The 20,008-nt window shown below is 37.2% G+C and overlaps 1 protein-coding gene across 6 annotated transcripts in view; it reads left to right on the top strand.

Moving 5' to 3' along the window:
• CORIN (corin, serine peptidase) overlaps positions 1-20,008 on the top strand; it is a 210,761-nt gene that overhangs the window by 38,556 nt on the left and 152,197 nt on the right. For all 6 annotated transcript variants that reach the window (XM_014738735.3, XM_070262494.1, XM_070262495.1 and 3 more), the window contains exon 3: positions 4,876-5,076. In XM_014738735.3, the coding sequence (XP_014594221.3) occupies positions 4,876-5,076 (201 nt within the window). The remainder of the gene's footprint in view (positions 1-4,875; positions 5,077-20,008) is intronic.

Genomic DNA, 20,008 nt, shown 5'->3' on the forward strand with positions numbered 1-20,008 from the left:
CAGTATTGTTAACAATAATCACCATGCTTTACATTAGATCCCCAGAACTTATTCATCTTATACCTGGAGATTTGTACGCATTGACTGACATCAAAGATGTCAAGCGACAGAGAATGAGACCCAAGAATGTAACCCAAGCGTGTGTCCTGGTAGAATGGGAGAGAATTGAAAATATATGATGAATAGCACTGCCTACCACCCTGTCTCAGTTGGGAGTACCTTCATTTACCCAGTAATCCACATCAAAAACCTTGAAGGGACCTCTGACTCTTTCCCTTATATTCTCACAATTTTACCCCTGAGAGCTCCCTCAAAACCTTCCATTTGTCCTCACTGCTTTTGCCGTGGGTCAGGCCTTACTCTTTTTCCCCTTGGACTACTTCAATAGCCTTCTAACAGTCCTCTAGACTTGACCCCTTTCCAGCTGCCAGAGTGACCATTCTTACGTTCCACCCTGTGTAAGACCCTTCAGAAGTGCTCCATCACAACAAGATCAATTCCAAATCTTTAACAGGAAGTGCCCTTCCCAGTCTGGCTTCTACTCGCTTTCCAGCCCTTTCTCTGGCCAGTCTCCTGTGTGTTCGCTATGTTTAATTACTTGCTGCTAGGCTTTTGTGTATCTTCCCCCCTGTGTGCTGTCTAGAAAGTTCTCCATTCTCTGTTACCACACCTCCCTCTTCCCCACAAATATTTGCTCAACCTAAGAAAATCCCTAATCATCTTTTAAGATTCACATTGAAGATCGTTCTCCCCTAAGTAACTTTTCCTGACTTTCTCAAATGGAATGACAGCTACTTCTCTACTTTTTGTCACCAGATTGTCCTATGGATTTCATTCTCAAAGCACTTGTAGCATGGTTCCTATTTTTCGACTGCATGCCTGTCTCTCTCAACTAATCTGTAGACATGTGATGATAAGAACTGCTTACTAAATTTTGTGATCTCAGCAGAGAGTAGATACAAAGTTGCTGGCACATAGAAAATGCAAAGTAAATGTGTTACCACATGGTTCGAGATATAAAGACAAGGAATCAATTTTAAACTCACATCATAAGAAGATAGTTTTTTTACGTGCTTATGATGATTGATTTTTTTTAACCTGTATACCTTGTCCAAAGTGAGAAGTGGATGTGGGTGTGGGTGTATGTGTCATGTCCCAATTCAATTACTGGATAACTTCAGTAACTCTTGTAAGCTTCAGTTTCCTTCTCTCTGAAACTCCATACAGAAGAGTTAATAACAGCCCCTGTGTTCATAGGATTTTTGGAAGGCTAACTCAGTAGATGCCTTTAGTGAGGATACTTAACAAGACGCCTGTATTAGTTTCTTATCGCTGCTGTAACAAGTAATCACAAACTTGGTAGCTTAAAGCAGCACAAATATATTACCTCAGAGTTTTGGAGGTCAGAAGTCCAAAGTAGATCTCACTGGCTGAAAGTAAGGTGTTGGCAGTGCTGTATTCCTTCTGGAGACGCTAGGGGACAATCTGTTTCTTGCCTTTTCCAGCTTCTCAAGGCTTCTCGCATTCCTTGGCTTGTGGCCTCTTTCTATCTTCAAAATGAGCCCATTGAGTCTTTCTCACACTGCATGACTCTGATACACCCTCTCTCACCTCCCTCTTCTGCTTATAAGGACCCTGTTGCTACCTTGGCTCACTTGAATAATCAAAGATAATTCCCCCATCTCAAATTCCTTAATTTACTCACATTTGCAACATCCATTTTACCATGTAAGGTTTGTAAGGTGACATATTCACAGGTTCACAGTCACAGGTTCTGACTGGATGTGAACATTTTTGGGGGAGCATTATTTTGCCTACTTTGGTGTTCAACCCACTCATTGTAAGTGATCAGTAAAGCTTGGCTACTATTATTGGAATTATGGACTATTTCTCAAACATTGCTAAATCGAGCTGTGTGATAGAGCTGAAACACTTTTGAGCCATACAACCTTGATACAGTGTGGCCTGTTCTTATTAACGTAGCATGAAAGAGCCACCATTCTTTCATTCTAAAAGTGGATAAAGTGACTTACTTTTGAAAATTTCCTTAGCCGTTTTGATGGCTGAGTTGCACTTATAGTAAAAGAAAATTGGTATTTATTTAAAAGTACCTTAGTAGCCCCAAGGAAGACAATTTGATTTTCATTGCTATCAGTGTGTAGTAATGACTGACATTGAGAACTTACTGTATGCCAGGAACTGTTCCAAGTGTTTATGTACGTATTGACTAATTTGATCCTGATGGCCACCCCCATAAGGGAGGTACTTTTATTTTCCTTATTTGATGGATGTTGAGAGTTGCCTGAAGTTTCAGGGTTGGCAAGTACTAGAGATGGGATCTAAACTCAGGTGGTCAGGCTGCAGAACCTGCACTTTTTAAAAAATTTCTTTTTGAGGAGGAAGATTGGCCCTGAGCTAACATCTGTGCCAGTCTTCCTCTACTTTATATGTAGGACGCTGCCACAGATGGCTTGACAAGTGGTGTGTAGATCTCTGCCTGGGATCCCAACCTGCCAATCCTGGGCTACCAAAGTGAAGCACGCAAACTTAACCACTACACCATCAGGCCGGCCCCAGAACCTGCACTTTTAACTACAGCACTACAAAAATAGGAATGTGGAAAAAGATGGGGCAACACTGGAAGAATGAACACTCTACTTCAGACTAATAACTCTCAGCATTTTTATAGCTGGTCATGGTGTAGCTGGAGAGTATTTAGTCTTATTGAGTTCTAATTTTGTGCTTTTTAAAAAATGCATAACAGATGAACAACTGTGAGTTGAGAGTTGATCAGTTTCCAGAGATGCCTGAAAACAAATTGTTTAGTGAATTCAGGCTTTTAAAGACACATCCTTTAGGTTTGTTCCCGCTCTCTGTCAATCTGTCTGTCTATCTCTCAAAAATATACTTTAGGGACTTTAGCTCCAGCAGCTATCATATATCATTTATTGTCTTTATCTCTATTCTGCCAACTTGCTTTGATATGTAGAGTTTAAGAGCAGGAAGCTGCCTTTTTTCTAGGAAATTGTTGCATGAGTCAGAGTTTCCTAAGAAAGTCAGTGTTTCAAAGGACTTCTTAGAGCCAACAGATGTTATTAACACTTTCACCACCGTGCTTAGGTGAAAAAGATAAAGGAAAGAGTGTTAATAAGGCTAACCATTACAAATGAAATGTTAAGAACAACTGTTGGAATGTATTATACAAGGATCCTCTTTTGAGTGAATTACTCAGGGCTATCACTGTGAGGAATTGGCATTTGCTAAAAGTCTGTTGACAGAGCCAGATGCTCACTCACAGAGTTAGCATGATAAATAAATCAACTTTCTGCTCCTTATATACTCATTCCAGCCACATTAGTGGAAATAACATGTTATATGAAAAGTCTCTTTATGCCAAAATAAAGAAAGAAGAGACCAACTAACAAATGGGTGAAAATAAAATTATATCCAATTGATTAGATTATATCTAACCGATATTAGTAAACTTTTCTGTATGAATGAAGTATGTATTATATAGTAATCAAATCTATCACATACATTTATTTTGATCTAGGATAAATTCTAAATCATTTTAAAACTCAAAACCAATGAAATGAAGTCTTTTATTTCACCTTCTGCATTTGATATTTACTCATAATCACACAGACAGTTTGGAGAGGGTGTTACCTGTACCACATGGTCACGATTTAGCTTTTACGCTCCCCTGTTTTATTTAGAATCCTTTGGCAGATGAAACTGTTGACCTTAGCTAGAAAACAGCTGCTTTTCTATTTTGATTTGTAGTTAATATTTTCCAAGTGTCAAGCACATGTAGAGAAATTTTTTCCATAGACTGATATTAAACATTTTATTTATATTTCTTTTATTTTTAATGGTCCATGGCTGTTTGGAAATCTGAGAGCCAATTACAGCATTCACTGTAAGTGCTTTTAGAAAAAAGATCTCCCTTGAGTATTTCTATAATGGATCAATATCACACTCATTTATTTTAGTGACATACTCAACTTCAGGGCTGTATTTTGGAAACAGTCGGTTGTCTATTCTGACTGAGTTAAAAATACACCATCTCTTTCGAAGTTTTTAAAAGTTTTTGCCTAAAGCTAAAGCTAGCTGATTCCCAATAATCTTAGGTTTGACTATTTTGTCAATGAATGAATACCTTGAAAGTGACCAGTTGATAATATTAGTTGAATGACTATTTCTTATTTCCTATAATTATATTTTATAGCTTCTAGTCAAACATGAAAACAATGTAGTTTCTTCTTTTAGTTTTGCTGGAATTAGAGTTTTACTTTATTTTGGTTTCTATGAAATAAGTCTAGGTAAATTTATGAGCCCTGTTATTTCTATTTTTCCGTTATGCATAGTTTACTGAAATTCAGTGCAAAATGTGGAGAAATATAAGACTGAAGCTAAGCAGACACTATTGTGTCCTTTGGTGGCAGATAGAGAGATGCAGAGAGTGTATGTTATGTCCTGAGTACTGAGTAGCATAAAGTGATGGGTGAAATTGAGAAACAGAAAGCGGGGAGGAAACACTGTAAGATTCACCACATTTTATTTATTTCTGGTGAGTCTCAGGCGCGGTGGAATTGCCCTAAATTCTTTGGACACACAGAACCTAGACGGGAGACTCAGTTTCTATCAGCTCTTGAGAAAGCAATAGTTTCTTCACAGGGTTATGTGATTTGTGGTAGAGGAGACACTCTCCTGGCTGTCCCAGTGAAGTGGGTCGTTGTGCTCGCCATCATCCTTTTCTTTGTGTTTGCCTGGATAGAATAAGACTTTGGAAAGTAGCTCTAGAGTTTTCTTAATAAGTTTTTTAAAATAAATGCTTTTAGTAGTGTTTTAAAATATATATTTTTTTGTCTTTAGGAACATTAAAAAAGGCCTATTTTAAATCAAATGGGAGTGAACCTTTGGTCACTGATGGTGAAGTCCAAGTGTCTGATGTTATTCTTACAAACACAGTTTATAACGAGAGCCCTGTGACATCCACTGCACATCCCAGCCAACACATTCCAGCCTGGACCACGGATGCTTCTTTCCCAGAGGACCACAACCACAGGAACACAAGTAAGTCTGAAGGTGCTGAATGCGAGCGTCCTTTGATGTCTGTGGAACCCAGAGGTAGATTTTTAAGTGTGGCAACCGATGCTCTTAATTCACAATCTTATTGGTCACTCAGGCAAAGCTCCACTCTGCTATCTGACCAGTCTAGCTGAGTGCCCTGTTCCTAAATATGAAATGGCGTCGGCTCAGCTGTTCAGATAGGGACACAAGTAAGTAATGAAAATGTGTCAATGTCATTTAACATTTCTGAGGCATGAAAATTTAGGCTGCTTGCCCCAATCTAGCGGGGTTGATTTTGTGGTGGTTCACCTCTGAAAGTGTGCTTCTGTTTTGAAGTTTTAAGTTACTTATTTTGAGATGGTTAAACTAATAAGTAAGTTACTTATTCTGTCACTAGGGGTGGGAGGGCTCCCAGTTCTACAATAGAATGCCAAGTGATTTAACAGGAGCTGTCCTCCCGGGTGCTTTGGAAGTATCCATGTGTTCTTTTCTCCTTACTTCCCTCTTCTCCCTCGTTTATTTGGTGTACAATTTATTTTACGTGTTGGTGGCTGACAATAAGCACACCGTGAGGAAAGTGGCATGTGTGAAACTTCTGCACGAGGACAAATGGAACGATTTGTCAGTTATTCCAAAAAAAGAGCTGGGAGAGAGCAAGAAGACAGAAAATGTGGAGATGGGGCCAGTTAGATGGTGGCAGACAATATGCTCTGGCATGTGACTCCATCCCTCGATACTCCTCAGGTTTTTAGTCAAGTTGTTAAACTTCCAGAGTGCTGGTGGGGGTGGATTTGTGTGGAAAGTGACAAAGAGCTTCCGCTCTGATCCAGTTAGCACTGATGAAATGTGATCAGAGCAGTCACTGTAAGACCTTTCTCTGCAGTTGTCGATTTTTATTTTCTACTTCCTAAAACAAGCTTATGTGATTGAAATTATACAAAGCCCATCCATCCATGATCATTTTCTTATTTGTTCCTCCCTCTTTCATGAAAACCCACAAAGGGAAATCACATCGTAGGTCTAAGACAGAGTATTTATTTTCATTCTGGGCCAGGAAGGGAAGGATTAAGCTGATTCTTAGCTATCACAGTACACGTTTGCCAGTGTCTGAAGAAAAGCAGGATTATTCTATTTCTCTAGCCCCAAAGAGACAGATTGTTTGGATTCCATTGTTTCACACAGTACCTATAGGTATTAACTGTTTCTTAAGGCTTGGTGTTCACCAGTGATTCATACGGATTCATGTTCATTACGTGACAGTAATACTGCAAACCTGAATTACGCCAAGTAAAATTAATTTTCCTCATGAGTTTAATTTTGAGGTTTTTAATATTTTAGTCATATCTTAAGCACTTCATTATTCTTAAGGGCAATGTTTTTCATCAGAAGTGCATAAGTAATTTAAGCAAAAATTCAGTTCAGTTGATGTGGCTGCCGTTACAGCAGTTGTTATTTTCTTTTACTAAGTGGATTTGTCTCTATTTTGAAAGTTCTGTCATTTAAGATTCAAGTAGAGGTGACAAACACATACCCTGAAGAGTAAAGAAACATATGGTACTTGTTGCCCATTTTGGAAGTTTGATGGAAATCTGTTTGACTCATTTTTTCTTCCTATGGTTGGAACATTGCTTGAGAATATGAATGTAATTTGACAAGGAAAGGAAATCCAGGTGAAATTAGAATGATTAAATGAAGAAAAGTCAAAACCTTTGAATGTGTGTCATTCTATGTTGTTAATGTACTTGACAGTTAGCACTGAGCTTTACCATCTGACCACACAGATCTGCAGGAGATGGTCTATATTAACTAAAATTATTTGTTGAAGGGATTTGATAGTTGTTCATACATTTCAGTAATATTACTAGCCTGTCATTATAGAGCTTTTGGTAGTTTTCAGGGCATAATTTGAATATTTTCTCTGCGGTCCTTATAATATACTGATGAGGTATGCAGGACAGGTAATATACACCATTTTTCAAGGTATGAAATTGAGGCTTAGAGAAATTAAGTTGACATATCCAATACCATTTGTCTAGTAATCAGTAGACATGGAATAGAGATTCAGATCTTGCGACTCCTAGATACTCTTTCAAGTATTTCACCTTCCTCATTTAATTTTATTGTTCTTTTTGCAGTAGCAGGAGCATTACTGAGCAAATTTCAAGCTCCAGGACAGTAAGGAGAGAAGTCTATTTTGTTTACTGCTGTATAGCCAGGGCTCAATAAAATATTTGTTGAATGAATAAATAAATGAACTATGGTCATTTCAAAAATTTAATGTCTCATTACTTTTGGTTGGTGATGCCTAATCATACTTCTGCACTTGATATTTGTGTAATCAATTTTACTTAAAGTATCATTGAATGTCTTGTATCTGTACCAACACCTGGCAGAGAATTTGTTTTTATCTCTCTTTTTTATTATTCTCTAGTTAAAATGTCATTTTAAATTCCTGGCATGTGTAAAAGCTATTTAAGTCCACTGCAGTCCAAAAATAAAGTGGCCAGACGTTCTGTCCTACCCAAATATCCTGGGTAGGAAACCAAAGGGAGAACTCCTGGCAAAAGGTACCGGGAAATCGCCTTCCTTTAAGACCTTTCCTCCTAGGGGTCCTTAAGATCATGCTAAAGCGTAGAATACTGCATTTTGGAACAAATTCCTCCATATTACACTCTGTGGCAGAGCTGGGCTCTGTAAATGTGGAATAGGCTTTATGTGACATCTGTTACTTCTGGAGTTTCATTAGTTGTGTTCTGAAAACTAATTGTAATATGGAAAGGGAAAAGATCCATAGTTAGCTTTCATGCTATATTTCAGCAAGGGATTTTTCTAGGTTGCATTCTGCATTTGGGTTTTTATTTTCACGTTTTCTCTTCATATATTTTATGTGTTCAAACATAAATTAAATTTTAAGGAAAGGGAAAAACTCTTTGACCAACCAAGAGCATTTGAGTTAAAAATAATATAGCACACAATAAAATAACCTAGAAACTCTGATCAGGAATTAAAATGACAACAGAGTAGATTAATTTGCTGAAAGCTTAAAGTGTTTTGTTCTCTCATTATGCTCTTTGGTAACCAGCTCCTAAATATTCTATGTCAGATGAAAATGCATCAGACCTCACTTTTACTTAAAAAACCCCCACTTTTTGAGATATAATCTACATACCATAAAATTCACCCTCTAATATGTACAATTCAGTATTTTTAATATATATTCACAGAGTTGTGTAACCATTACCACTAACTAATTTTAGAACATTTTCATCCCTGCAAAAAGAAATGTTGTATCCATTATTCCTCATTTCCTCTTTTCCTCAGCCTGTGTCTAAAACTAATGTATTTTCTGTCTTTGTGGATTTGTCTGTTCTGAACACTTCATATAAAGGACATCAAACAATGAATATACGGCTTCTGTGACTGGCTTCTCATATCTTTCTTGGATATGGGCACAGCCCTGGCCTTCTAGATCCCATGGAATATGTCAGAGCCTGTCAAAGGCCCCTTTGAACATCTCTTTCTCCAGTTTTTCCTTTTAAGTGTTTTGGTCAGCCTCTCATTTCCAACAGGTATTCTTGACTTGGGTAGCTGTGATGTTAAACAACTGCCACAGGTTGTTTTTGACAAGTTTCCTGGAATAGAACTGTTTGCATAGAGAAAGTGCTGAGTCAAGTCAAATAAAGACAAACTGTGAGAATGGATCCCTTCCAGGAGCTTCCAGATAGGTTGAATGGTGACAATTCTCTGGGGATGCCTTTTGGGGGAGCTTCAAACCGTTTCTTCCCCCTCTATCATCTCCTAGGTGTCTAGTTTTCATAGCTACCATGGTTGCAAGGCCATTGGTTTTCAGGGCCACAACAGAAGTAGGGAGAGGGTGTTAGGAAGAGGACAAGTTAAAATGCTGCAAAGGCATAGTTCTCCTTGTGATTCAGTCATTTTTTCTTGAATAAATGTTCCTCTGATGCAAGCCTTTGGTTAAATTCCTAAGTTCTGAAAAATTTGATTTTGATAATTTTTTTCCAGTGTTTTTACTACTTTTATGGAGGAACATATTTTTGGAGGATCTTACTGTGCCATTTGGAAGTGCTTCCTACCTCTCAATCACTTGTACCTTCCTTATTTACTCTAATGTTTCTTTTTCATTTCCTCCAACATTGGGAGTTGATTTTTCTTCCTTTTATAATACATAAATATTATTATATTGTATATATTATTTTAAAATAGAAGTCTTCTTTTTTTTTCATAAATCACTTTATCCTTTCTCCTTCCTTTTGCATCATATTACCCTATTCCTGTCCACAGTTAACCCATGTTAACAACCTAGAGTGTGTAATTTTATAGTTTTCTTCATGCCATACAATCATATATAAACATGTATACACATGTATGCACACAGAATGACATACATATAGAGGTATTTTTGTCGTTGTTTGTTTTTCAAAAAATGGAATCACGTTTATTACATATATTTTTCAACATAATGTTTTTCTCCTTCATGAATACTTCATGTAAATATCTCTAATTCATTGTTACAATGACTGAATAATATTCCATGTTGTCATTATACCATCATTTATTTCAGCCATTCTCCTAATAATGTGCATTCACCTTATATTTCATTTTTTTCCTCAGTGAACTATACAGAGTCTCTCTTCTGAAAGTAAAATGACTTGGATCATGACAGTGAAGCTGTCTAAAAAGCAGTGATTTCTTAGCACTGATAACTCTGTACCAAAATGCCCTAAACGCATACTTAAAATTTGCTGAGTGTAGAAAGCTAATACACCAGTCCGAAACCCTAAGGTTCTTCTTTCTTCATAGCTCTGTGTTTTTAACATGGTATTTCTATTAGTTTGAAAGTGAACTCTGCATCCCACAACTAGAAGGACCTGCAACTAAGATATACAACTGTGTACGGGGTGGGGGTGGGGTTGGGGAAATAAAGCAGAAAAAAAAAAAAGATTGGCAGCAGTGGTTAGCCCAGGTGCCAATCTTTAAAAAAAAAAAAGAAAGTGAACTCTGCAAGAACATGAAGCTAAGAGGATCAGAGCAAGTCTTGTAGTTTTACCTGGATTACTATTCATCAGGAAACTATCCAAGGGGGTATTTTGGAAGAGGGGTCTAATTAGACATCTGAAATCAGGTAAAGGCTCTTCTCCTTTTTTCTTGACATTTTTTAATCCTGTTGGGAATGGAACCCTGGATGTCTTCATTATATTCTTCAAAAGTCATTTCTACTGCCCTCAGGGTCGTGTACCCACTTCTGTAGATTATTGACTATAGATTATTATGTGTTTTGGAGTGGGAGTCTGTCTTTCTATGTGTAAGTGTGGATGGGCAAATGGCTTAGACGTGCATGAGAGTTGTATCCTTGTCATTCCTATTGTGCTATTAGATAGTATTTCTCCATGTGCAGTCTGAGGGGCCTCAGATGTGTTCTGGGGAATCCAAGAATTCTCTATAAGAATTTCTTAGGGGCTGGCCCAGTGGTGCAGTGGTTAAGTTCGCACGTTCTGTTTCTCTGCGGCCCGGGGTTCACTGGGTCAGATCCTGGTTGTGGACATGGCACTGCTTAGCAAAAGCCATGCTGTGGTAGGTGTCCCATGTATTAAGTAGAGGAAGATGGGCACAGGTGTTAGCTCAGGGCCAGTCTTCCTCAGCAAAAAGAGGAGGATTGGCAGTAGTTAGCTCAGGGCTAATCTTCCTCAAAAAAAAAAAAAAAATTTATTAAACGTATGCTTTCATTTCAATGATAATAATAAATAATTAATAACCTGGATAACCATCTTACAACAAGCACTGATTTGCAATTTTGGTGCCCGTGTTTGAATTTCTATTTGTGATTATGTTACTGCTAAGCTATATTGCTTAGACTGTTAAAAAATGATTAAAGAAGACGATTTAGGTGATACAAGTAAACTTCAACACTTCATGACATGGGCAGTCTCCTTTTGAAGACCTGCAAAGTGGGGCAGCAGGCAGAAGCTTTTATAGGATAAAGAATAAAGAACAGAAAGAGAAAAATGGAAAATATCTGATTGACTGGGATCACATAGTCAGCCTTGTTTGGAGTGAGAAGGAACAAGGAAATACATATAGAGCCTAGAGTTGGCTTGGCGTTTGGGAATTGGTGGACTGGATATTTGCACTGCATTTCTGGTCAATCGGAGCATTTACAGCAACATGCACATTATCTAAGATTCAGTTTACTGACATGACATCTTAGGAAGGAGCAGGTCCATCTTGGGCCTAGAGTTATTTCAGCAGACATTTGCCAGCCATCAAGAAAGGAACAGAGGCCAACTTGATAGATATTCTTCTCAATCCCGGAACAAAGTATGTACTGGCATATGATACAAAGGATGTCTCTGTGGCAGTTCAAATAGAGAAAAATGGTGACTGACACACTCAGCTGGACACATGGTGATAATATAAGCTTCCCAGATGCAGAAGAACTTGTACCTCATGGTGTTTTATCAGAACAATGTCAATATTAATTCATTAATATAATTAATTTAAATTTTATTAGCTTTGTAGTTTTGTTTGTATTTAATTTATACATATTAATTTTATAGTCATGTTAAATCTATAGACACAAGGGGATTTATATCTGATTTTATGGATCCCTCCATAACTTTCTTCCTGTGAAAAAACCTGTACAATTCTTCAGCTTGAGGAATACTGCGTTAGGGTACGTGAGTTCTAGCCATTTGTGTCACATCCACAGAAAATGCAGCAATGCTCTGTACAGAGCTCCTTAACTTTTTTTGTGCCGAGGATTCCTTTGGCAATCTGATGAAGCCTATAGATGCTTTCTCAGAAGAAGGTTTTGGTGCTTAACATAAATTAATCAGAATCGCAAAAGAAAGCAATTATATTAAAATCAGATCAAAATATTAGAAACATAAATTCATGAGGTAGTAATACATGTACTATTTATTACAGTAAATAATGATATCTAGCACTAGGTCAGTAACTGTAACTTTATAACAGAGATGAGCATAAATAATATTTTGAAATGTCTACAATAACTCTATGTTTATATGAAAATAGCTATGATTTCTAAATTTTTTCTACATTTGTTGCCTATATTGATAATTTAATTATGCTAAATTTCAGTTGGAGGTTAATGGAAATAGAGATGCAATTTTTCTCTCATTCAAGTTCATAAACAGCCTAAATTCTGTGTATGGGCTCACGGGTCTTTGGATTATGATTAAGAACACCTACTCTAGAGGAAAAGAATATTTTGGGGGGAGAGTCTGAGGCCTGCCTAAGCCTCATTAGGAATTTGCCACTCCAAAATTTACTGTAGTCATGTCCCTGGACACCACCCCTCATATGCTCTGCTGGACACCAGTGAGGGACTCCAACGTGCAAGTCCAGTCGGTTGCTTTCTCCTATATGTTAAATCATATTCTTCAGGCTTAAAGAACAGTTATGAGATTTAGACATGGGCTTCTGGCTAACATCAGCATCTAAGCAAGAACAAGAGAAGCATTTAAATAATTGTTGCATGCTTGTCTGGTTAGCATGGTGGCATTCTAGTAAAGACCTGCACAATTCTTGGGAGAGAGGGAAAGGAAACTTGAAGGTTGGAATGGACTCTCTTTCTCTTTTCTCCCACTCTCCTTTCCTTCCTCCTCATTCCATCTTTAGATGACTCTGTCCCTGGGATGTATTGGGTTCCTCCCAGAGAGAGCAGACTCAATCATTTGCAGAGCTGGGTTTTTGAAAGGGATAATGGAACAGTGCCTATTTCACTTTTCTTTGGCTACCGTCCCATTCCTCCCTTCTCAGAGATTTCTGGGTATGACTTCCTGACCCTCTCTCTGAAATGAATCCTGCCACAGCCCACAGGCGACGTGTGCTCCCAAAGGTAATGTGCCCATAACACAGTAATAGAGCAAATACAGTCAGAGATAAATCATCATGCCAACAAGGCTCATGGCTCAAAATTTTCCTCTCTAGATTCATTATCACAGTTTCCTCTTCAGGAAGAACAGCCCAGTACTACTGATCCACGTGGAGGAAAAAAGAGTAGCATGCTGATAACAGCATTGCAGAAACAGTGCTGATCAAATTCAAGGACAAAAATGATCTTTTAAAAGCCAGAGTCTCAGATAAAAGTTAAAAAAAACCACCAAACTGTTACTTACTTTACTCTCTGGTTCTGAAAGAAAATTGGCAATGTATATACTCTTTTGCCTGAATCATTCAATTTGCTGTCTGTCTCAGGTTTTTGGTCTTTGTACAATTTTATGTTGAGAGCAAAAATCCCACCAGTGGGATCTGTTTGCTGTTACTCGTGCCTTTGGAGAATATGCCTTTTCCCTTACTTGTAGTTGAAATGAGTATGCTAATGAGTTTTCCAAGCCAAAAGCTTTGCATCAATTCACGTTTAATGCAAACCATTCCTTGTCCCTTAGTGTTAACATATTTTATTTTTTCATTTTGCTGCTCTGCATCACTAACCTAATATTCACGTGTGGTGTTTGAATTGATGAGACTTACGTACTTGTTTATAACTATGTTAATTAGTGTAAATTCATTCTGATGAATGAAGTCATCATTCTGATGCCTATGTAATCTTCCAAGCTTTATGAGACATCTCAGTCCCTGAGAGTCTAGATTCCTATTCTGGGAAGCACCATTCGTTCATCAGCAGCTATTTATTGGGTGCCAAGCTCTGGCCTTTGGCTATGACCAGTATAAAGATGGATCAGATAGAAATCCTGTTCCCCAAGTAGCCAATTGTCTAGTAACTGCCTTAAGACATGAGCATATTATTTACAGCTTAAGAAATTCTATAAGAGAGGTTCAGAGATGGAAGAAAACAAGATCCATTTCAATTCTTATTTCTTTAAAAGACAAGACTGCTAATTCATACCATTTTAATGCTATAATAAATACATCATTTTTCCAAACATTGTAAAGTTTTATTTACAATTATAAAAGTAAATTTTAGTTTAAAGGTCTGTCCTGGAGTTTCCATTTTTAATCAGATTATACTGTTTTATTCTTAAATTTAAAAACTTATTTATAGTATAATTGTCTTAGATAAATTGAACAGTGCCTTTGGGTTTCAATTTTATCTATAGAATATGGGAGGGCCAATTTTGCTTTTATAGATATTAACAAGAATTTTACCACTTCAAGAAGTGCGAAGTCTAGAATTCTACAATTCTCTCCTTGGAATTACTTTCTAATTCTCCCATTGTTCATTAAGTAATCAAGCTCAGAGAGTTTGTTTCTGCTTTCGTTATATGTTTGTAAATATGCACTGGACAAAGGCCTTTAGGATATGCATTTCAGGAGACTGATTTGTGATGACCTGATGGCTGTTAAGCCACAGTGACTATGCTATCATATTATGTGTCCTTTAAAGTCAACAAAAAAATTTAAAAATAAATAATATGGGAGGGTTGCCATGGGGAAGAAATGAAGACCTTAAATCAAAAGTCTTTGCTTGTTCTAGAGGTTGAGGATTGGCCAGGTGGCCACATTACAGCTAATCATGAGAGTCAGTGAAGAGGTAACGTGTAGGAACACACCAAGTACTGTCCATGTTCACATAGGGACCCATCACCTTTCCTTCTTTCCTGTTTCTCCCTTTTGGAATGGGAATGTCTATCCTATGCCTGTCTTACCATTGTATTTTGGAATCACATAACTTGTCTAGTTCATAGGTTCACAGCTGGAGAGGAATTTTGCCCTCAGGGAGAATCATACCTTGTGTCTTACCCATATCTAATTTAGATGATATTTAGATGAGACTTTGGACTTTAGAGTTGATGCTGGAATGACTTAAGACTTTTGGGGTGTTGTGATAGAATGGATATATTCTGCATGTGAGAAGGACATGAATTTTGGGGGACGAGGGGTAGAATGTTAAGTGGTTAAGTTCTCGAGTTCTGTTTTGGTGGCCTGGGGCTCACCGGTTTGGATCCTGGGTGTGGACCTACACAGTTTCAGCCTAAGTTCTTGAAGAATTCTTCTATTAAGCTTACTGACATGAACAGTTATATCTTGATGTCCATCATTCTGATGTCATAATGAAGTATGGTTGCCCTTTGCATATGCAGACTCATTTATTCCTTCATTTCAGGAAAATCTTTTTTCCTTTAGCATCTTTCAGTACTTTTCTACTTTTTGGGTTCTCAGTTCAGAAGCATGTATTTTGTTGACTTGTTCTCTTCCTTATAATATGTGCATCTTTTTTTTCTAAAGATTGGCACCTGAGCTAACAACAGTGGCCAATCTTCTTTTTTTTTTTTTTCTGCTTTATCTCCCCAAATCCCCCCGGCACATAGTTGTATATCTTAGTTGCAGGTCCTTCTAGTTGTGGCATATGGGATACCACCTCAAGGTGGCCTGACGAGCAGTGCCATGTCCGCGCCCAGGATCTGAACCAGCGAAACATGGGCTGCTGCAGCGGAGCGCGCAAACTTAACCACTTGGCCACGGGGCCGGCCTCCCATATGTGCATCTTTTTTTTTTTTTTTTTTTTAAAGATTTTATTATTTCCTTTTTCTCCCCAAAGCCCCCCGGTACATAGTTGTATATTCTTCGTTGTGGGTTCTTCTAGTTGTGGCATGTGGGACGCTGCCTCAGCGTGGTCTGATGAGCAGTGCCATGTCCGCGCCCAGGATTCGAACCAACGAAACACTGGGCCGCCTGCAGCGGAGTGCGCGAACTTAACCACTCGGCCACGGGGCCAGCCCCCATATGTACATCTTTTTAAACGTGCTCATAATGGTTACCCTAAGCCTCTTCAATTCTTAATTTATTTTTAAATACTTTTAGTGTTAAGTTAATATTTTTAGTGGTATAGTCTTAATTTTCTTTTAGTATATTTTTTTCTTTTGTCTTTGAGTTCTTGTTTTTTAAACTCATTTTTTTTCTTATGATATGGGATTTATAAAGATTTTGTTTTTTTCTGTTTCTGGGCTGTATTTTCTTTCTTATGGGTTTTTAATCAGTCTTTTATTCTTCTTCACCCTCTGTCTCTTAATCCATCATATGATGGGTAAAGGTGCAACCATTGAAAATAATGCTGTGGAAGAATACTTACTGATATGTAGAAATATTAGTGAGTGAATAAGCAGGCTACTAAATAATATGTACACTGTATATGTACAATGAATTGTAATGCTAAATATATTCATGTTATGTTAAGTAATATACAGTGTATCTTTTGGAAGAAAAAAAGACCAGCAAAATAATGAATCAAATTTATTGTGTGCCAAGTATTGCGCTATATACCTTAGATGAAAACTCTATTAAGTAGATACTATTAATATCCCCATGTTACAGTAAAAAAAATGATGTTCAGAGAGTTTAAGTATGATCGATGAAGTTAGTGAGTAAGGAATCTGGAAGTTGTGTCGAGGTCATTTGACTTCAATAATGACATATATCCAAATGCTTACAATGATCACCTCTGAGTCATAGTCCTATAGGTAACTTTTATATTTTTCTTTGCGTATTCTGTATTTCCCACATCTTTTATCTTTCGCAAGTACTTTGTATAGTTTTGTAATAAAATAAATATTAAAAATTCTAAACAATAAAATGTACAGATTTAATAATGATATCACCATTGTAATTGTTTTTAAAAAAATTCCCGCTTCTGCTTACCTCATTTTACTGCTAAATTACATAGATAATTTTGCACATTTTATGGTAGTAGGGACTTAATTCAAATCTACATAGGATATGGAAATATAGACAACAAATATATGGTTTAAAGTTCTGAAATTAGAATAATTCAATAATATGATTTAATTTAACATATATCATATTCTCTGTTTCTTTGTGCATCCAAGGTATAGTGTTTTCTTTTTTTTAAAACTTCAAAATTTGAGGGATGCTTTATAAGTCTTTGTTTTTGAGCAAGCAAGGCAGTAAGCCCTAGGTTTAAAGAGATAAATAAGTAGCCAGTGCAACTCAACTTCCAAAATTTTGAGGCAATTTAAAGAAGCCTTTATTTATTAATTTTTTTTTTTGAGGAAGATTAGCACTGAGCTAACTATTGCCAATCCTCCTCTTTTTGCTGAGAAAGACTGGCCCTGAGCTAACATCCATGTCCATCTTCCTCTACTTTATATGTGGGACACCTGCCACAGCATGGCTTTTGCCAAGTGGTGCCATGTTTGCACCCAGGATCTGAACCGGCGAACACTGGGCCGCTGAGAAGCAGAACGTGCGAACTTAACTGCTGTGCCACCAGGCCGGCCCCTAAAGAAGCCTTTAAACAGAGGTGGCTCTTGCACTCTTTTTCAATATTATGAAAGATTTCAAGTACACATAATATAATAATCACTGTTACTTCTTGAGTCTGTTTCTTCCTTCTGGGTTAAATTCTCTCCTGAATTAAATATTCCTTGGGAGTTCCTTCAGCAGAAACTATTTCAATTTTTGTTTTTCTAAAAATATGTTTATTTTCCCCTCAATATGGCATGATTGTTTATCTAGGTATAGAATTATAGGTTGATAGGTTTTTTCTCTTAATTTAAAAATTTTATTTCACATTTTTCTGGACTCTTGTGTTGCTGTATTAGAAACTTTAATGCCAATTTAATTTTTATTCCCTTGTAGGCAACTGGCACTTTGTCTTTGGATGCTTTAAGCTTTTTATTTTTTGCCTTTGCTGGTTTCACTATAATGCATATATAATGAATATGGATTTCTTTTTGTATCTCTTGTCTAGAAGATGTGCTTTTTGAATCTGAAGATTGAGGTCTTTCTTTCTTTTCTTTTTTTTTTTTTGAGGAAGATTAGCCCTGAGCTAACATCTGTGCCCATCTTCCTCCATTTTCTATGTGGGACGCCTACCACAGCATGGCTTGCCAAGCTGTGCCATGTCCGTAACCAGGATCCGAACTGGCGAACCCCAGGCCGCCGAAGTGTAAAGTGCAAACTTAGCCGCTGTGCCACCGGGCTGGCCCCAAGGTCTTTCTTCAATTTTGGAAAGTTCTCAGCTATTAACCCTGTGAATATAACCTCCCTTCTGAGCTCCCTATTCTCTCTTTTTGGGACTCTAATTACTCTTAGGTTGAACATTCTCATCCATCCTCTGTAAATCTCTGTGCTGAATTCCGATGTGTTTTCTCAGATTTGTCTTTTAATTCCCTAATTCTCTTTTCAGCAGATTCTAATCTTCTGTTTTAATCTAGTCACAGAGTTTTAAATTTCAGTGCTGATGTATGTTTTTCATTTCTAGAGGGTCTATTTGATTTCTTTTCGAGTCTTCCAGTTCTTTATTTATTGTGTGCCATACTTTTCAAAAGATTTTAATTACTACATTTTTGTCTTTAGTTGTTTCATTCATAATTGTTTGATAGCCCCTGTCAGATTGTCAGTTGTCTGAAGTTCTCAGACTTCTAACACTGCTGCTGGTTATGACTAATGACTTCTTATTCTTTCTCCTATTGGATTAGTTTCCTGTTTCTTTTATGACTTTGGATTTTAAACTTCCTTGGATTCAGCACACGTCCGTCACTCTAGGACAATTTTGTGTTTGATTTGACTAAGCACTCCAAGGTGTCACTGTCCCAGGACCAATTTTTATGTTAATTTTTGGCTTGTGGGGAGGTTCCTGGATCACGCATATAGTTGTAAATTCAAACCCTGGGGAGGTCAGGGCTGTGGTAAGAAGCACCCAAAGAAAGCTTTTTGTTTGAAACTAGAGTCTAGGCAGAGTCAGACAAGCTTCCTCATCATACGCCTGAGCTACCCAGGTCCTTGCTTTTTTTGAGGGTCTCAGTTCCTCTTTGTACTTCCTGTGGATTCAAGGCCTTATCTCTTTATTGAGACTGACAACTTCCTCCAAGACAGGCCCACAGCCACATCAGCTCATGGGATATCCGTCCATGTGATGTTCACTCCTGTGACGTCATCTCATGTACTCACTCCTTGCTCTTGTTTTCCGTTTACTGCTGCTTTTCTGGAATCTTGAGATTTCCTTTTCTTTATGGAGAGTTCAGCTATTTACACAAAAGAAGTTTTATTTTACAAAATATTTCTGGATGTTTATGATGGGTGGGCTTTCAGTTAATTTAGTCCACAATATTTCAGAATCTTTTCTTTTAAAACATCTTTTTACATAGAAGTTTTTAACCACACACAAAAGTAGAGTGAATAGTACAATGAATGCCCACAGGCCCTCACCCTGCTTATCAACATTTTATAAATTTTCTCAGGATCTTTTTTAAAGCATTTTTTTTCTAGTGCCTCTTGTAGTAAGTTTAAACTTGCTCCCATAATTGAATTGGGATGTCCTCTGTATTGTTTGCACAGAGGAATTTTTATATTAGTTAGTTTTTTATTAAAATACTCTATTTCATAGTTTTAAGAAATCACCTGGAGAAAGTAAAGGCTTTATAGAGAAATAGGTTAAACCTATATTAATATCTAACTCATCATTATTAAGATTCATATTCCAAAATTTTCCACTTATAGGAAAAATTATAATGTCCCTGGAAACAAAATTGACTTGACACTCCCATCTTGGATTTTTTGTGTTGACTATTCCATGCATTCCACTGCACCCTTCACATCTTCATCTCTCTAGGTTAGCACTCTACTTACCCATTTGAATCTGGGCAGTCTCACTAATTTTGACTCTGCTTCTTTGTGATTCCAACTCCATACATTCATTTCTATGTTTAAAATTCCCAAGTTTCTCTTTTTTGGCTTTATTATCCGAGACTTCCATAACATCTCTTGGGCAACAGATTCATCGTCCTCATCCTAATGTGAAAAAGGCAGGGGTAGAAGGGTTTCAGAAGTTTTCAAGGCCAGGTTTCACACAGAGTCCTTTTTTTTTTTTGTCATCTGAGAAGTGAATGGACGTTATCTACAATAGTTGGTAGCAAGTTGGAGAAAAATATGCCAAGATTTCCTGTTCATATCTTCCTGATAAAGAAAAAAC

The sequence above is a fragment of the Equus caballus genome, chromosome 3 (genome assembly GCF_041296265.1).
Source record: "Equus caballus isolate H_3958 breed thoroughbred chromosome 3, TB-T2T, whole genome shotgun sequence".
NCBI lineage: Eukaryota > Metazoa > Chordata > Mammalia > Perissodactyla > Equidae > Equus > Equus caballus.